The 14542-nt window shown below is 40.4% G+C and overlaps 1 protein-coding gene across 1 annotated transcript in view; it reads right to left on the bottom strand.

The window, feature by feature from the left end:
• Positions 1-2472: 2472 nt before the first annotated feature.
• LOC139738130 (transcription elongation factor SPT6-like) overlaps positions 2473-14542 on the bottom strand; it is a 53538-nt gene continuing 41468 nt past the window's right edge. Inside the window, exons 27-38 of the mRNA XM_071648791.1 lie at positions 14275-14422; positions 13613-13761; positions 13115-13255; positions 12334-12532; positions 11646-11761; positions 10502-10624; positions 9170-9368; positions 7055-7207; positions 6527-6604; positions 5544-5746; positions 4568-4797; positions 2473-2686 (exon numbers count right to left, since the gene is read on the bottom strand). Of these exons, the coding sequence (XP_071504892.1) occupies positions 2473-2686; positions 4568-4797; positions 5544-5746; positions 6527-6604; positions 7055-7207; positions 9170-9368; positions 10502-10624; positions 11646-11761; positions 12334-12532; positions 13115-13255; positions 13613-13761; positions 14275-14422 (1953 nt within the window). The remainder of the gene's footprint in view (positions 2687-4567; positions 4798-5543; positions 5747-6526; positions 6605-7054; positions 7208-9169; positions 9369-10501; positions 10625-11645; positions 11762-12333; positions 12533-13114; positions 13256-13612; positions 13762-14274; positions 14423-14542) is intronic.

The raw sequence follows: 14542 nt of genomic DNA, 5'->3' as shown, positions 1-14542 counted from the left end.
TTTTTATTATTTTTTGAGCTTTCTGTAAACTTTAAATAACTGTAGCAGTGATGCATTCAAGGAGAAGTTCATGATCTAACATTTAGTTCTACATGTACATCCTGTAAACATGTTTGCACTACACTGACATCCTGACATAAAGCTAAACTGAGAACTGGTCGTACTCCTGTACAATTTATGTACAAAATCTTAGATTTACAAGGCATGAGGGTTGTCATGGCAACGATCACATTCTCAGTGCATCATAGTTGAACAAGGCATGCATATCTTATAGTCCGGTGGTGATAAAACTCATTGTCACAAATCAGAAATAAATCAAACATGTCTTTGTAGGAGAAAATATGACTTGAATAGACGCCACAAAACAAGAAGAAAAAGAAAAAAGATTGTCATGGAAATTTCTGAGGTTCGTGTATGGGTTAGCTTCATGGTGGTAATTGTCTATTCATGAATTGAATGTAAACCAGACATCCATGTCAAGAAATAAACTTAAATAGAAGCCACAAAACAACAAATGCACGTATATAATGAAGCCTGCATTCTTTAATATTCGCCGAGGTCTGTATTCCACGATATCTATTGAGGCTAATGTCTGAATTCAGTAGCAAAACGGCCTAAAAATCTCTAATCAAGCCTAAAATACTTGGTGCTTTCCCAACAATGCAATTACCTTTCCTCCAGAGTATCATACAAACCTGGAAAATATTTCAACTCAATGATCATTAAACTTGAACAATATTCAGTTGGCATGGACATCTGCTTACAGAAAAATCAACTTGAATATATAAATACACCTCACAACTCATCATGTCCATATATCAATAATATGCTTAACACTTAGAAACATAGGAATTCATGCAAGACATATAGTTTCATGACGGGGAAATAAAAATCAAGTGAAGTTTAGTTGGCATCAAAAATAAATCTATAAACGACCTCACATGAGTGCAAGGAAAGAAATTCTTTTCAGCATTAGCAATTTAAAAAAGAAATTGAAAAGATATGTACAAACACATGTTCATGCAATATAGGAACTGCATATCATACTGATTTCTTTACAGTGCCTTGGAAAAGCAGTTTTGGGGCTATAAAACAAAAACAGTGTATTGTATTGTAAAGCACCTTAAGGGAATATGTTGTTTATCTTCCCCTTGGAAGAATATGGATTGCGAGTTCAACCCCAATTTGAATTGCATAATAACCACAACAAAAAAGCAAAACAAACAAGCATACATGTACAAGAACATCTGCCTCAATTTAAGTACAATGTTGTACACACGCACTCTCACAGCACAGGCTTATGTGTTGTCAGAAGGATGTGGTTGCTCAGATTCAGTTTCAGTTTCGACAAGAGATTCTACTCCTCTTCAGTCACATACACTGTCCACCATGACGTTAATGTGTAGGTGTGGTCATGCCATTTCCATTAAGACCAGTCTTTTTCACAGTAAATGTATCTAAAAGACATACACAAAAATGGACTATCTTGTATGTGGCTGTTCTTCAATGGTATGGCACAGTCTGACTTACAGACAGACAGACAGACAGACAGACAGAGGGGACGATCACTACTCTGAAGAGTGACATCATCAAATCAGGAAAAGCAAGAAAGCATTACAGCACAGGAAAACAATTATTGCACAGTGCAAGCAATGACCTGGATTGAAACCCCAGAAATAAATTCCACTCACTGATCCAGTAGCCACTGGCACGTTTGATGTCACAACAGTGGAACCAATATTAAAAGAATAGTACAACTTTCTGTCCAGTACAGTCAGCGTCATATACATGTACATCTCTCTCAGCTAATTCACTCAAATTTACACCGTTTCAAACAAGACAGATGAAATACTTGACCCATGTAAGGCTGCAGCCATCTAACCACCTACATTGCCAGGATACTGCTGGGAACCTCCAGTACATGATGTAAATCATTTCATGGTTTCACTCATGGGGAAGTCATGTATTTCTTTCTACACCTGATCATAACCTGGTTTAATCATCTTGCGTAATTGTTTTCCCTGTCAAAAGGCTCGCTACTGGACAACGTTTCTTCTGAAGTCCACTGGCAAGCTACTTGCAATGGTTTCTCTCTGACCCGCTCTCACTGATATAAGGTACAACTGAAGTCTGTGAGGAATCTGTCACCATGGTAACGCATCACCAATTCTGATCTGACATTACCACTTATAACACCAAAAGAGTCTGATTGACCATGCAATTTTGACTTTTCTACTAAGTCATCCACCTCGGTGATCCAATTGGAGTCTGTTGCCTAGCAACACTTGAAGATAACGAGGGCTCCTTGTTGGCTGGGTATGAAAAGAAGCGATCGATCAATCACAATATCCTCTGCGATGAAAGATTTTCTTTGACACCTATAACTCCAGTCTTGACGTTTCATATGACCTCCTGTTTATAGATGGTAGAGGTGGGTAGGTTGGGCTTGTGGGGAGAGTTTCCTTCCGGCAATCACTGCTCGTCGATCAGAGGAGTAGAGTCCCCGCCCGCCTGGCTGGGCGCCGGCGTGGAGATGGACATGGGGCTGGGCTCATGCAGAGCGGGGCTGGGCTGGACAGGGGGGCGCATGTCCTGCTGCCGACGCTTGGCCCACTGGGCAGCCTGCTGTGCCCAGTCCACCGTGGCGGAGACGGCTGGCATGGCACTGCTGCCTCCACCGCTGCTTCTGAGATGCATGAATTGAGATTGAGACAGGAAGGTATCAGAAGAGGATGTGACAAAAAATTTCATATAATGATCTTTCATATCAACTGTTGTAGCTATCAAATTCTGATTTTTTTTTTTTTTTTTGTATCTGTATCACTATCCAAAGCAGTGTGGGGTTCGGAGGGGTTGAGAGAATTTCTTGTCTTTTTAATGACGAGGAAAGATGGTGTGAAATGCATACATTTCATATATGTGACAGTGCACCTCAAAACGAACATAAAGTCGCACACAGTGATTTTGCGTGAGGACCGGAAATAAGTGAAATGGGTCAACCTAGCCGAATTTGACTTTTTCATATTTTCTGAAAGAGCGGGTCTTCTTTTACATTATGCTAAAATTTGGTATCATAAAACGGGCGGGAAAGTGTGTTTTTTTAGCAGTTTATCTCGAACATTTTTGGTAGAATAGTGTGATTAGGTGTGTCTTTAGAATCCCTTTTTCATTTCTGAAAAACCTTGTCCACACTCTTCACTTTCAACTCTAATAACTTTTGAAAGGATAGGGCTTCTGCTTTAAAGTTGGCATTGATTATAGACAGAATGTGTTAATGAGGCATGCTTAATTTCAGTTTAATCTGATAATCTCTTCATTGTTGTTACTCTGGTGGTTTACTTCCTGTTTTTTGTCCCATTCATCGCACAGCCAGCACGGTTTGGTAAAGATTAAGCGCTTGAATAGACACCGTACTTTACAGCCTCTTTTCTCAGTTCACACTGTTCCTGAGTTTGTGCTTTCTTTCCAATATTAAGATAGGTTAGGAGAGTCCATTTGATTTGGGTTATACATCATTTTAAAGCTTAAAGTCTGCTCTTTCAGAATATGGTCTTAACTAAAAATTCATGTCTGGCGACTTTTTGTTTGTTTTGAGGTGCAGGGTCACATATTATCTTGAAACAAACAACCATTACGTGACTGGCATTCATGTTAGCTCTTACTTTCATGAACAGCTTATAATAAAAATGATTTTATAATATGTATATCAAGGGCTTATTTACTCGAAGTGTCAAATCTCTCACGTCTCTAATTGAATTTTTACCTCTTCATGATATAGAGTTTTATTTCCTACACCCCTTTTCCCCTTCGTATACAACAAAGACACACACACTGTGATTTTCAAACTAGATCTTTCATTCCAGGTGTTGAAAACTGGTGTATGCTGCATGCAAATTAATCTGTATCTGTGTGTGTTTGTGTGTATTTGTGTGTGTGCAAGAAGCATGTTACATGGTACAACTCTATCTTAGTGAAACCAGCACTGAGCCTTTTCCCCTGTAGTGACACACTCTCCTACTTTGACATTAGGGAGCTTTAGATTTTTTGCAACAGTGAGGTTCAGAGAAATAAAACCTCTTCTGAGCATGAGCAAAATCGCTTCTCAAAGGCACTCTATTTATACCTTGCGTCATCTGAGTTTTCACTATGCTCTCTGGGCTATATTTACGTCCGCTCAATTCACAACGCAGAGAGCTACTTGATGCAATGATCATATGGGGGTACCATTTTAATTTTTATAGGATGCATTCTCATGTAATCTAAAGCTACTTAACAGCATGACACAGGGAGAGAGAGAACATCCAACACAATCGTCTCAATCATCAACGTCATACACTAAATCTAAAGCTCCCTCCTATGAGTAGGTGAAAAGAGAAGTAATAAAGCTGTGTGTTAGCAAGAAGCATGTTACATGGTACAGTTCTATCTTAGTGAAACCAGTACTAATAGTCCTCCTTTTTTAGAGTATGCCCCACTTCAGTAAGTACAAATTTCTATCAAGTCCACTGCAAGGAAAAACATCAATGTTGAACAATTTCCCATAGGATGTAACCATGGTGATACGTACCTCTGTGGGGTCCTCGCCACTGTCCTCTGCATCATCTGGCTGGCAGATGGCGTGCTGCCTCCCCAGGACTGGCGAGGGGTGCGCTGGGACTGGTACTGGGGTGTGCCTGTGACGTTGGTCTGAGGGGTCATGCCTGCCCCCTGTGGGGTGCGCATGGGGTTGATCTGAGGGGTGCGGATGCTGCCTATCTGGGGAGTGCGGGCAATGCCAGTCTGTGGTGTACGCATCCCCTAGGATGGACAGAAAAGTTGGAGGAGGGTGAACTACGTTTGATCACATTCAATATTTCTTGAAGAATTCAATCTTGTGTGAGAAATATTTATCATTTTAATCAGTTTCATTTGGTTCATGGCCAACATTTCAAACTAGTGACATTGCTATCACCGACGCTTACACCCTGAGATTTTGTACTGAATATCAATCTCCAAACCTCAGAGTTGAAGCCCAAATAAAAGTTAGCAATAACAAAATGGCATATGACTGTTTGAACTATATTCTGAAGGGATTCTGTAGATTCTACTGAAGACTACCCCTGACAGAAACACAAGTATAATCATGTGGGAGTAAGAAACACAGACCTGTAGTTTCAGGGTTCAGTGGCTATGAAACTTAAGTGTATCTTCTACAGAATCAGCACATAGGATTTGCCGATTCACCACGTATATACAGGCATTCATCTACAGATTCATATCACCACATCATTTGATTTCCACAGTTGAAGTACAGCTCTTCTTCATCATGAAACCACTCAAGAATTAAAAATGAAGATCATGCAAAGTCATCAACCTTCACCTCATTTTCAATGTACATGACTATTCATTTGCTTATTATGACCTACAAAATTCCAGTGTAACAAAAATGCATACACTGTAACAACTATACATTGATGTCTTGTCTTGCCCACAATATCTAATGACAAATTGCCGCATTTCAATGTTGGAATCATCACCACATCCAAGAACAGAGGATCACTTACCGCATAGGAAGGTGTGGCACCCACGGGTGTGGCCAAGGCATTCTGTGGTGTGGGGTAGGAGTAGCCATACCCGTAGCGGCCAGCTGTGCCCACCTGTGGGGTCTGGTTGGGGGTCTGGCGGGGCGTACCCTGTAGCATGTTGGGAGTGGCATACATCCCACTGGTGAAGGTGGTTCCTGTCTTCTGGATCATTGGTGTGCCCGCTTGAAATTACACAAGAAAATCAATGAAGACATGTAAGATACAATTTGAGATGTGACTGATACCAAATATATTTTCATTAGGTAGGAAATGACATTATAAAAAGTGTGTGTTCCATGAAATCAATATGTATACTGACTGACATGTCACTTTTTTTGTCAAATCACTCAAGAACATATAACCAGATGTATAAAATTAAAACAATACCCTGATAGGCCGGTGTACAAATGTATTAAAGGCATGCATTTATTTATAATAATCATTACAGATCTTTCAACAAGCTATCTAAACCACTAATTGCTTCAAAATTGGTTCCAAAAGTTGCTACTGAATTTGTATGTACTAGTTGTTGCCATCTCAGGCAAGCCTTAGGTAAGCTTTCTGGTTGTAAGAAACAGCCTCGTCTCTTTCTCTTTCAAAAAAAGAATTATATAAAATGCAATTTAACCCTTTCTGTGCCAGCGACTTTGGACAGTGTGTATAATGAATGCTATGGGGTTTCTATCCCAATTGGCAGTCAATGCAATCAAAGGGTTAACACTTTCTGTGCCAGGGACTTTAGACAGTGTGTAAATTGGATGGGGTTTTCTGTGCCAATCAGGACTCACACCACTCAAAGGGTTAATTAGTAAATGTGCCAACTGACAATGACACAGAAAGGGTAGACAGTTTTCTGAGGTTTCTTCTGTTTGTTGCTGTCTGTGGCTAACATTGCTACAGACATTGAGACTCTTTCTGAGTCCATCCCTGAACGAGGCAGGAGAAGGGATCTTAAAACTCACTCTGCCATGGCGTGCCGTCGTGGGCCACCGACATCGGGGTCCTGTGCGTACTCATTGGTGTTGGAGTCACGTTCATGCCTGGGGTGGGGTGGGAGAGAGGAAGACATTATTTTCATTCCAAGTCTTCACATGGATCTATGGTTGGAACTCTTCTTCCCTACTCAAAATATCCAATACCTCATGCAGAAGTAGAGTTTAAAACATGCTCAAGAAGTTGAACAATTTACCTATTTTTCAATTCAATTCTGATTTTACTTCCATTATCATATTTTTTGTTTTCAAACGTCCAATAATACGAATCAGTTTCCCCACTTTCCCTCACATTTGTCCATGATTGCATTCTGTAACCGAATTGTATTCTGTAACATAGACATCAATCATAAAACAAAAAACATTGAACAAAAATTGAACTGTTGAATGGGTATTAGACATAGCGCTCAGGCGGTCACCACCAATGCTCATGAAATTCATCCTATCTCTGATGATCACATTTCCTGCTATGACCAATAGATGGCGCCCTTTCCTTACCTGGGATGGGGTCCCGGAAGTGCACCTTGAACCAGCGGTGGAGGGAGTTCACCGTGGTGAACATCTGAGTCCGGAAGCGGAAGCCATCCGGTGTGACAGTCACATACTCGTGCCGCACCTTGCTACGTGGCTGGTACGACAACAAGAACTTGCCTGCACAGAGAATGCGTGAAAAAGAGAGATTGAGACAGTTAGACAGACAGAAGGATAAAAAAACAGAGAAAACCAGAGATAGACAAAGCACACACATTATTATAAAGGGAGTGAATCTTTGAAGTTATGGAAGTATTGTGGACACTCTGAAGTATCAATCAGTCAACTTGACGCTTTTAAGTTTGCAGACTATCAAAATAAGATGTTGGGAGCAGGAAAGGCATCAATGTTCTGAATCTGAATCTGTAACACTTTATAACATCTCACACGGGCAAACATCTGTAGAATGTGTCTCTTTCTTTTTGCGACAGTTTGTTGTGCTCAAAAAATGCTTATATTACCTGTTTTTCAACTTCTCAAATATAACAAGGAAAAGTAGAAATTATGCGGTGCGTAATATATGTCCCTGCCGGAAGTAGCATTTAGTAGCAAAATGTACAATATAGGTAAAAAGATCAAGGTCAAGGGTCAAAGAAGTCAAAGGTCAAAATTCTGTGTAGAAGTTTTGAAGCCCTCACCTAGTGCCATCACATAAAGCAAACGGAATCGAAATCGGGTTAGAAATGGCGAAGGAGTAGCATTTGGTAGCAAAATGTACAATACAGGTCAAAAATCAAGGTCATAGGTCAAAGAAGTCAAAGGTCAAAATTCTGTGTAGAAGTTCTGAAGCCCTCACCTAGTGCCATCACTTAAAGCAAACGGAAATGAAATCGGGTTACAAATGGCGAAGGAGTAGCATTTTGTAGCAAAATGTACAATATAGGTCACAAATCAAGGTCAAAGGTCAAAGAAGTCAAAGGTCAAAATTCTGTGTAGAAGTTTTGAAGCCCTCACCTAGTGCCATCACATAAAGCAAACGGAATCAAAATCGGGTTAGAAATGGCGGAGTAGCATTTTGTAGCCAATGTACAATATAGGTCAAAAATCAAGGTCAAAGGTCAAAGAAGTCAAAGGTCAAAATTCTGTGTAGAAGTTTTGAAGCCCTCACCTTAGTGCCATCACATAAAGCAAACGGAATCAAAATCGGGTTAGAAATGGCGAAGGAGTAGCATTTTGAAGCAAAATGTACAATATAGGTCAAAGGTTAAGGTCAAAGGTCACAACTGAAATTCTGTGTAGAAGTTTCAAAGCTCCCATGTACTGCTATCATATAAAGCAAATAGAATCAAAATCGGGTTAGAAATGGCAAAGGAGTAGCATTTTGAAGCAAAATGTACAATATAGGTCAAAGGTCAAGGTCAAAGGTCACAACTGAAATTCTGTGTAGAAGCTTCAAAGCTCCCACGTAGTGCTATGATATAAAGCAAACAGAATCAAAACTGGCTCATAAATGACAGAGAAGTAGCAAATTGAACATTTTGATCACACACGGACGCACAGACGGACAGACGGACGGACGGACGGACGGACACACAGACACACACACGTACGGAGCCCGTTTCATAGTCCCCTGCTCGAACTCGTTCGGCGGGGACAATAAATTCTCAAAACAACAATTCACCGAGCACAAACGCTTTGCCATACTTACAAGGAAATTCCCTACAATGCAAGAAACACTTTTTTTTCATTCCTTTTTTCCCATTGGAAAAATGCACATACAATATAATTTTGAGGCAGGTGATAAAATCAATCCAATAAAGCACATAACATGCACAAGCAAATCTTACCCACAAATTAAATGAATACCATTCCTCATTATTAGAGCATTACAATGAATGATCGAATGAACGAATAAACAAAGGCACGAACGTACAAACGAATGAATAAATGAACAAATAAATAAAAATTCTCACTTGCCTGCGGGCATTTTGGCAAGACCTATTCTTTTTTCACATGTCCAACAGTGAATTCTAGTCACCCCTGGCAAGCATGCAAGCAGGGTTTTTAGCATCCCCAATCATATAAGACAATGACCAAATAAGACCAAGATCGCTGGTCTGAGGTCCGGGAAGATGGCAGTACCTGGGTAGTCCTTGGTAAAGCTCATAAAGTAAGGGATGCGATTGGGTGTCTTCTTCTTCTCCTGAGCCAGGAGCCGATCCATGATCTCCCGGTTGCCGCCCTCGGAGTCACGGTAGTACTTGTGGGAGGTCACATCCCGCACGAAGCTGGCCATCGGCTGGACGTGGCGGGCTATGATCTCATCCAGGTCCTCAAACTCCTGTTGATTGCACAATAAAAACAATATGCATAAAAAGTAAACAAACCTGTTATATACACACAAACAAAGGTTAATCATTTTCCCATGTCAATAAACCCTAAACAACAATTCATATGACAAAAAGATATGAACAAAAAATGGGTGGAATATCATAAGTATACAGCAATAACAAAATAATAATAATAATAGTAACAGTTATGTATGTTTATTGGTCTTTTTATTCCCATGCAGCCACTCTAGTCACTTCATCAAAACATACAGTAAAAGTGGATATTTTCGTGCGAATAATTTTTCGCACTCAGCCTGGTAAGAAGAGTTTCGCATGTTTTTAATTCGGCGGGATCAAGACATCAACTACGGAAACATATAACAAGCAAAAATATTCGCGTGCTTTCATTTTCGCGCTAGTTTCTGAATGCGCGAAATGTGCGAAAATTTCAACACTGCCAAAATTTCCACTTTTACAGTACTAGTCCTGTTTAAGTCAAAATCAGTGCAATATCAAAGCACATCTGCTTAATTCAAAAGGAATCCCTCTAACAGTTTGAGATGATATAGCATAAACAAGAAACAGACCATTCTTGTTTGACACAAATGCACAAACACATCCCGATTATTTTGCTTTTCTCCTGTTTCTGTTGGCAGACTTTCTCAGGATTGCTTTGCACCTGAGCTGTCATAAATGAAGAAGTACCTTAAAAATTTAATATCCTAATGTCAAAAGAAGCAGTGCACAAAAATATCATACCAAAATAACAACTACTTTAGGACAGGCATTGAACTCCTTGTCATAGGAAATCCAATAATCATACTTTTTTTTTTTTTTTTTTTTTTTGGGGGGGGGGCATATCTTGTAGTTTCAATTTCACAGAGCCACCAACATTCACACATCAAAATCATAGAGAGTCCACAGAGCTTTTGGGCAATAATTTGTTTCCTATATCCATTTCAATAGGTGATAGTACTTCCTACATCACAGAGACTGTCATATTCTCTCCTCAGGCCATTCACATTTTTTTTCCCCCATACATCCTCTTACAAAATCATCGAGACATGGCACATCTGCATTATAAAGAGTACTTGGAACAAGACTAGCTTGTGGTGCAGGTGCTCTCAGTCACAGGGTTACCCACCTCATCACCTATCCTCAGGCTGGAGCCAAGGCTAAAGTCATTGTCCTTGCCCTCCTCCTTAACATCAATGTGCTGGTAGATTCCTTCATCCACCTTCCACGTCACTGTAAGGTGGTCAGCTCCCTGAGGGCACAGATAGAAACATTAGTCCTGAGCTGTTTCTCTTCTTTGACAGCAAGAAGATACTTTCCTATGCACATAATTTGCATAAATGTTTTCGTCAACCAATCATATCACTGCTAGCAGGCTGGCTTTCAGGAGTTATTATAGGCAAAAGGAAGGATAAATTATAACTTTCATCCTCTTTCAGGTGGATATCATATACAGTGCACTCCCGTTATAACTAAATGCTCGAGACCGGCAGTTTTCTTTCATTATAACGAAATTTCGTTATAACCGAACAAATACAATATATAACGAAAACAAGGAAACCACGTATATATATATCATATTCCGTTTGCTGAATACTCATCATACACTGGAAAGCTATGTGAAATGTGATGGGATAACTGTATTACAATAATAAACGCAAGTTCCCCTCAGAAACTGTGCATGACACAAGGAGCGAACACACAGTGGTGTGAAGCGTTCACCCATGCAGAGACGCTATAAATGCTTTTTCCGCTACGTATTTTCGAAAGCAATTCGCATTCGCGTTATAACGGAGCACATTTCTTTTGTTTTTCTTTGTCTGTGGCGCTCGGAAAAGACTTCGTTATAACGGAAATTTCGTTATAACCGTGTTCGTTACAAGCGAATTTTGCACCATAGACTTTAATGGTGATAATTTTGGGACCAGAAGATTAACTTCGTAATAACGAAATTTCGTTATAACCGTGTTCGTTGTAACGGGAGTGCACTGTACACATCTGCTCTGCATATGTCTTACAAACAAGGGAGCTGAATAAGCATTGCTAATACGCTCACAGAATCTGTCTGAGTGTGGTTGAATGACAAAAAGACAACACTTGCTACTAAGTGCACTTGCTGATCAGGGACTCTAGAAATACACGAGTTGCAAAATTATTAGATCCTTCATTACTGTTAATCAATAGTAACATGATGACATTAAAGGAAGAGGAAGTCCAGCCATGCCCTAAAGAGAGAAATGAATACTGGGCATGGTCAGTTTGTGAGACATTACCTTGCTGCTCGGCCGGATGACCACGTCACCGATGTCTGACTCCCTCATTACCTTCTCAGCCTGCTTGTAGGTGATATTCTGGAAGGATGGGTGAGTGATCACTCTCTTCACGTAGGCTGTGGGCAAACAGAATGATTGCCATCAGACAGTGATCACCATACAGTAATCATCAAAGAGGATCTTAGACACCTTTAACCTTGTAAAGATCAGTTGATTTTGCTATCATACACATTTCCCATGGACACCTGCACGAGTAAGAACTACAATGTAGTCATCAATGGGTTACGCTAACTTCAGATTTTCAATATTAGGGTTCATTCAGAGAGTAATAACCCATGCTCATAGATACTGCACTACCTAACAGAGACTCTGCGTTTGCAACTGAAAAATATGGGCAAAACTTCCAGAAATTCAAAACTTACTTCAAGGTATATTTGGTCCTATCAAAGATCTCTCCAGCTGGTCAAAGATTCGCTGCTTTCAGCGCACTTATCCAGATTTTCAGTGCATCAACCAAGTAAAAATCCATGCTGATAGATGCTACAACCCCCTCTGAAAGGGCTTGTGTCAACATTGGAAAAAATGTGAGTGATACTCCCTGAAGCGTGAAACTTTGCAACCAACATTTCAGACTAAGTAAGAGTGATTCTACAGAGAAACATTTTCCCAACTGGGTGTCAAGACTCACTGCTGGACTGGGCAGCCTTCTTCTTGTCATCCTCAGCCTTCTGTTTGTCCATCTCAGCAGCCTCGTAGTCATAGTAGGTGTCCCGCGGCGGGGCCCACTCCCCGTTCCGGTCCTGCAGGTCCGAGCTGCGGCTGGTCAGGTCCACCTGGAAGCGCTCGATGTCGATCTTGATGATCCTGGCGTGGAGTGTCATGCCAATCTGGATGGACAGACAGACAGACGGACAGACAAGAGAGATACAAGTAGAAGGTCAAATAGTGACAGATAACATGCAAGAATAGAGACACAAAGGTACAAACAGCAAGATGGAAATGAAAAGGACAGACAGAGAGATAGATGGTAAACCATACAGAGAGATGGAATAACAGACAGACAGACAGATGGATGAATGGAAGAGATATAAAGAAAGAAATGATATAAGGAATAGAAAATCTTTACACCTCTGAGAGAACACATTTAGACTTGAGGCTGTTGTTCTTCATTTCGTATGACAGAATGAATTACAATCTATTTCACCAAAACAAAATTTACCGCATCTTTCTTTTCTCTCATTCACTTATCATTATCACTCATTTTCAGCAGGAATTGGGAAGCCGAAATATTTGACTTTACATCAACTTGCACTTTCCTAGCAGGATATCACATATGCATTATGAAGATCTCACTGCCCATGTCAGATCAGCATTTGAAAAAAAAAGAAAAGAAAAAAAAAAAAAGCACACAGCACCACTGTTACATGTTTCAAAAATACAGGTTTCCCCATATCATATCATAGACTCACCTTGACTCTGTCTTCTGGGTTTTTGACCTTACTGTCACTCAGCATCTTGGTGTGGATAAATCCTTGGATGCCATTGTCCAGCCGAACTTTTACCCCTACAGCCTGGCCGGGGCAGTTACCCGTGTCGAAATGGCTCCAAACCTAAAACGCATACATGAGGCAACAGAACAAGGGGTTAAAAAAAAATGAAATCTCGATAGAAGAACATTAATACTTGAGTAGAAATGCAATAGTCTTACACAAAGAATTTCATGGATTATAGACAAAGAACTTATCATCTTATAAGAAATAATATTTACCCATTGCTCAGATTCAGCTGCTTTTTCATCATTTTTTTTTCTAAGATTCATCTTTCAGTCAGTCCCTTCCCCATCCACTCCACAAGGAAAAAACATAATTCCCTAACTTTCAAAAATTTTGGTCCATAGTCCCATGCCTGTAAATTTGTATGTGCCCCCATCACAACCCATGAAGAAAAAGAAAATGGTCATGTCTAACCTGGTTGAGTTCTTCAAAGTAGTCCTGCTGACAGAAGGGGCAGAGCCAGAATCCTGTCTCATCGTTCTTGCTTGGGTTGGCCTCATCCAGCATCTCCCTGGTTGGTCTCCGCCTAGCGATGCCTGTCACCGTACACATCACCATCTTCCCTGGGGTGGTGGGCAGGCATTGGGGAGCAGAAGGGGTGAGAAGAGAGGGAAATCAACATTAATATCTTCCCCTTGAATCAAATGCTTTGGGGCCCAATTCTAAAGCAGACAACTTATCTATCTACCACGGCAAATACTACTTGAACCCCTGCGTAGCTCAAACATCCAAACTATGACCATAACAAAGACAAACAGACAACAATAGAAAACTACGCATAACAAAGCCAACGAAATGCTCTCTCCTCATTCTAAATATTTCTCTCTGACATCTTTCCCCTGTTTTCTTTCTTTATAGTATCTGATTGACCTGTTGATAATTGTTGATAATTAGTAGACAGAGTTGAACAAAACAACGATCCCAATTTCCCACTAAAGAAATCACGCTGCGATGCAAAGGATTGAAAAGTGTCTATTTAGCTCAGAGTAATTTCTCCAGCATCGTAAAATCCCTCCTTCTATAAGAAAAAGGGTCAAAACATCATGGAAAAAAATAAACATCTATCTTCCACATACCCCTGTAGAAAGTCTCAGGGGTCTCCTTGGTCAGCATGCTGAAAGCCTCCTCTGGGCTGGGAGGATGGAAGGGTGTCCTCAGGTCCTTGTACCGACTGTTCAGCTCCGCCCGGATGTCATACAGTGTGATGCTCCTGTTACCATAACCCTACAGAGAGACGTACAAATCAAGCTCTCGTTTATAGGCATAAGGCTGCAACTTATGCACATACAACAGACAAAAAACAGACAAAAAACTGTTTCCCATACACATCAAGATATTATACCA

This window comes from Diadema antillarum, unplaced genomic scaffold (assembly GCF_040938485.1).
Source record: "Diadema antillarum isolate AM-2024a unplaced genomic scaffold, OU_Dant_1.0 seq00000723_RagTag, whole genome shotgun sequence".
NCBI classification, from domain to species: domain Eukaryota; kingdom Metazoa; phylum Echinodermata; class Echinoidea; order Diadematoida; family Diadematidae; genus Diadema; species Diadema antillarum.
This window is presented reverse-complemented; position numbering and strand designations above follow the sequence as displayed.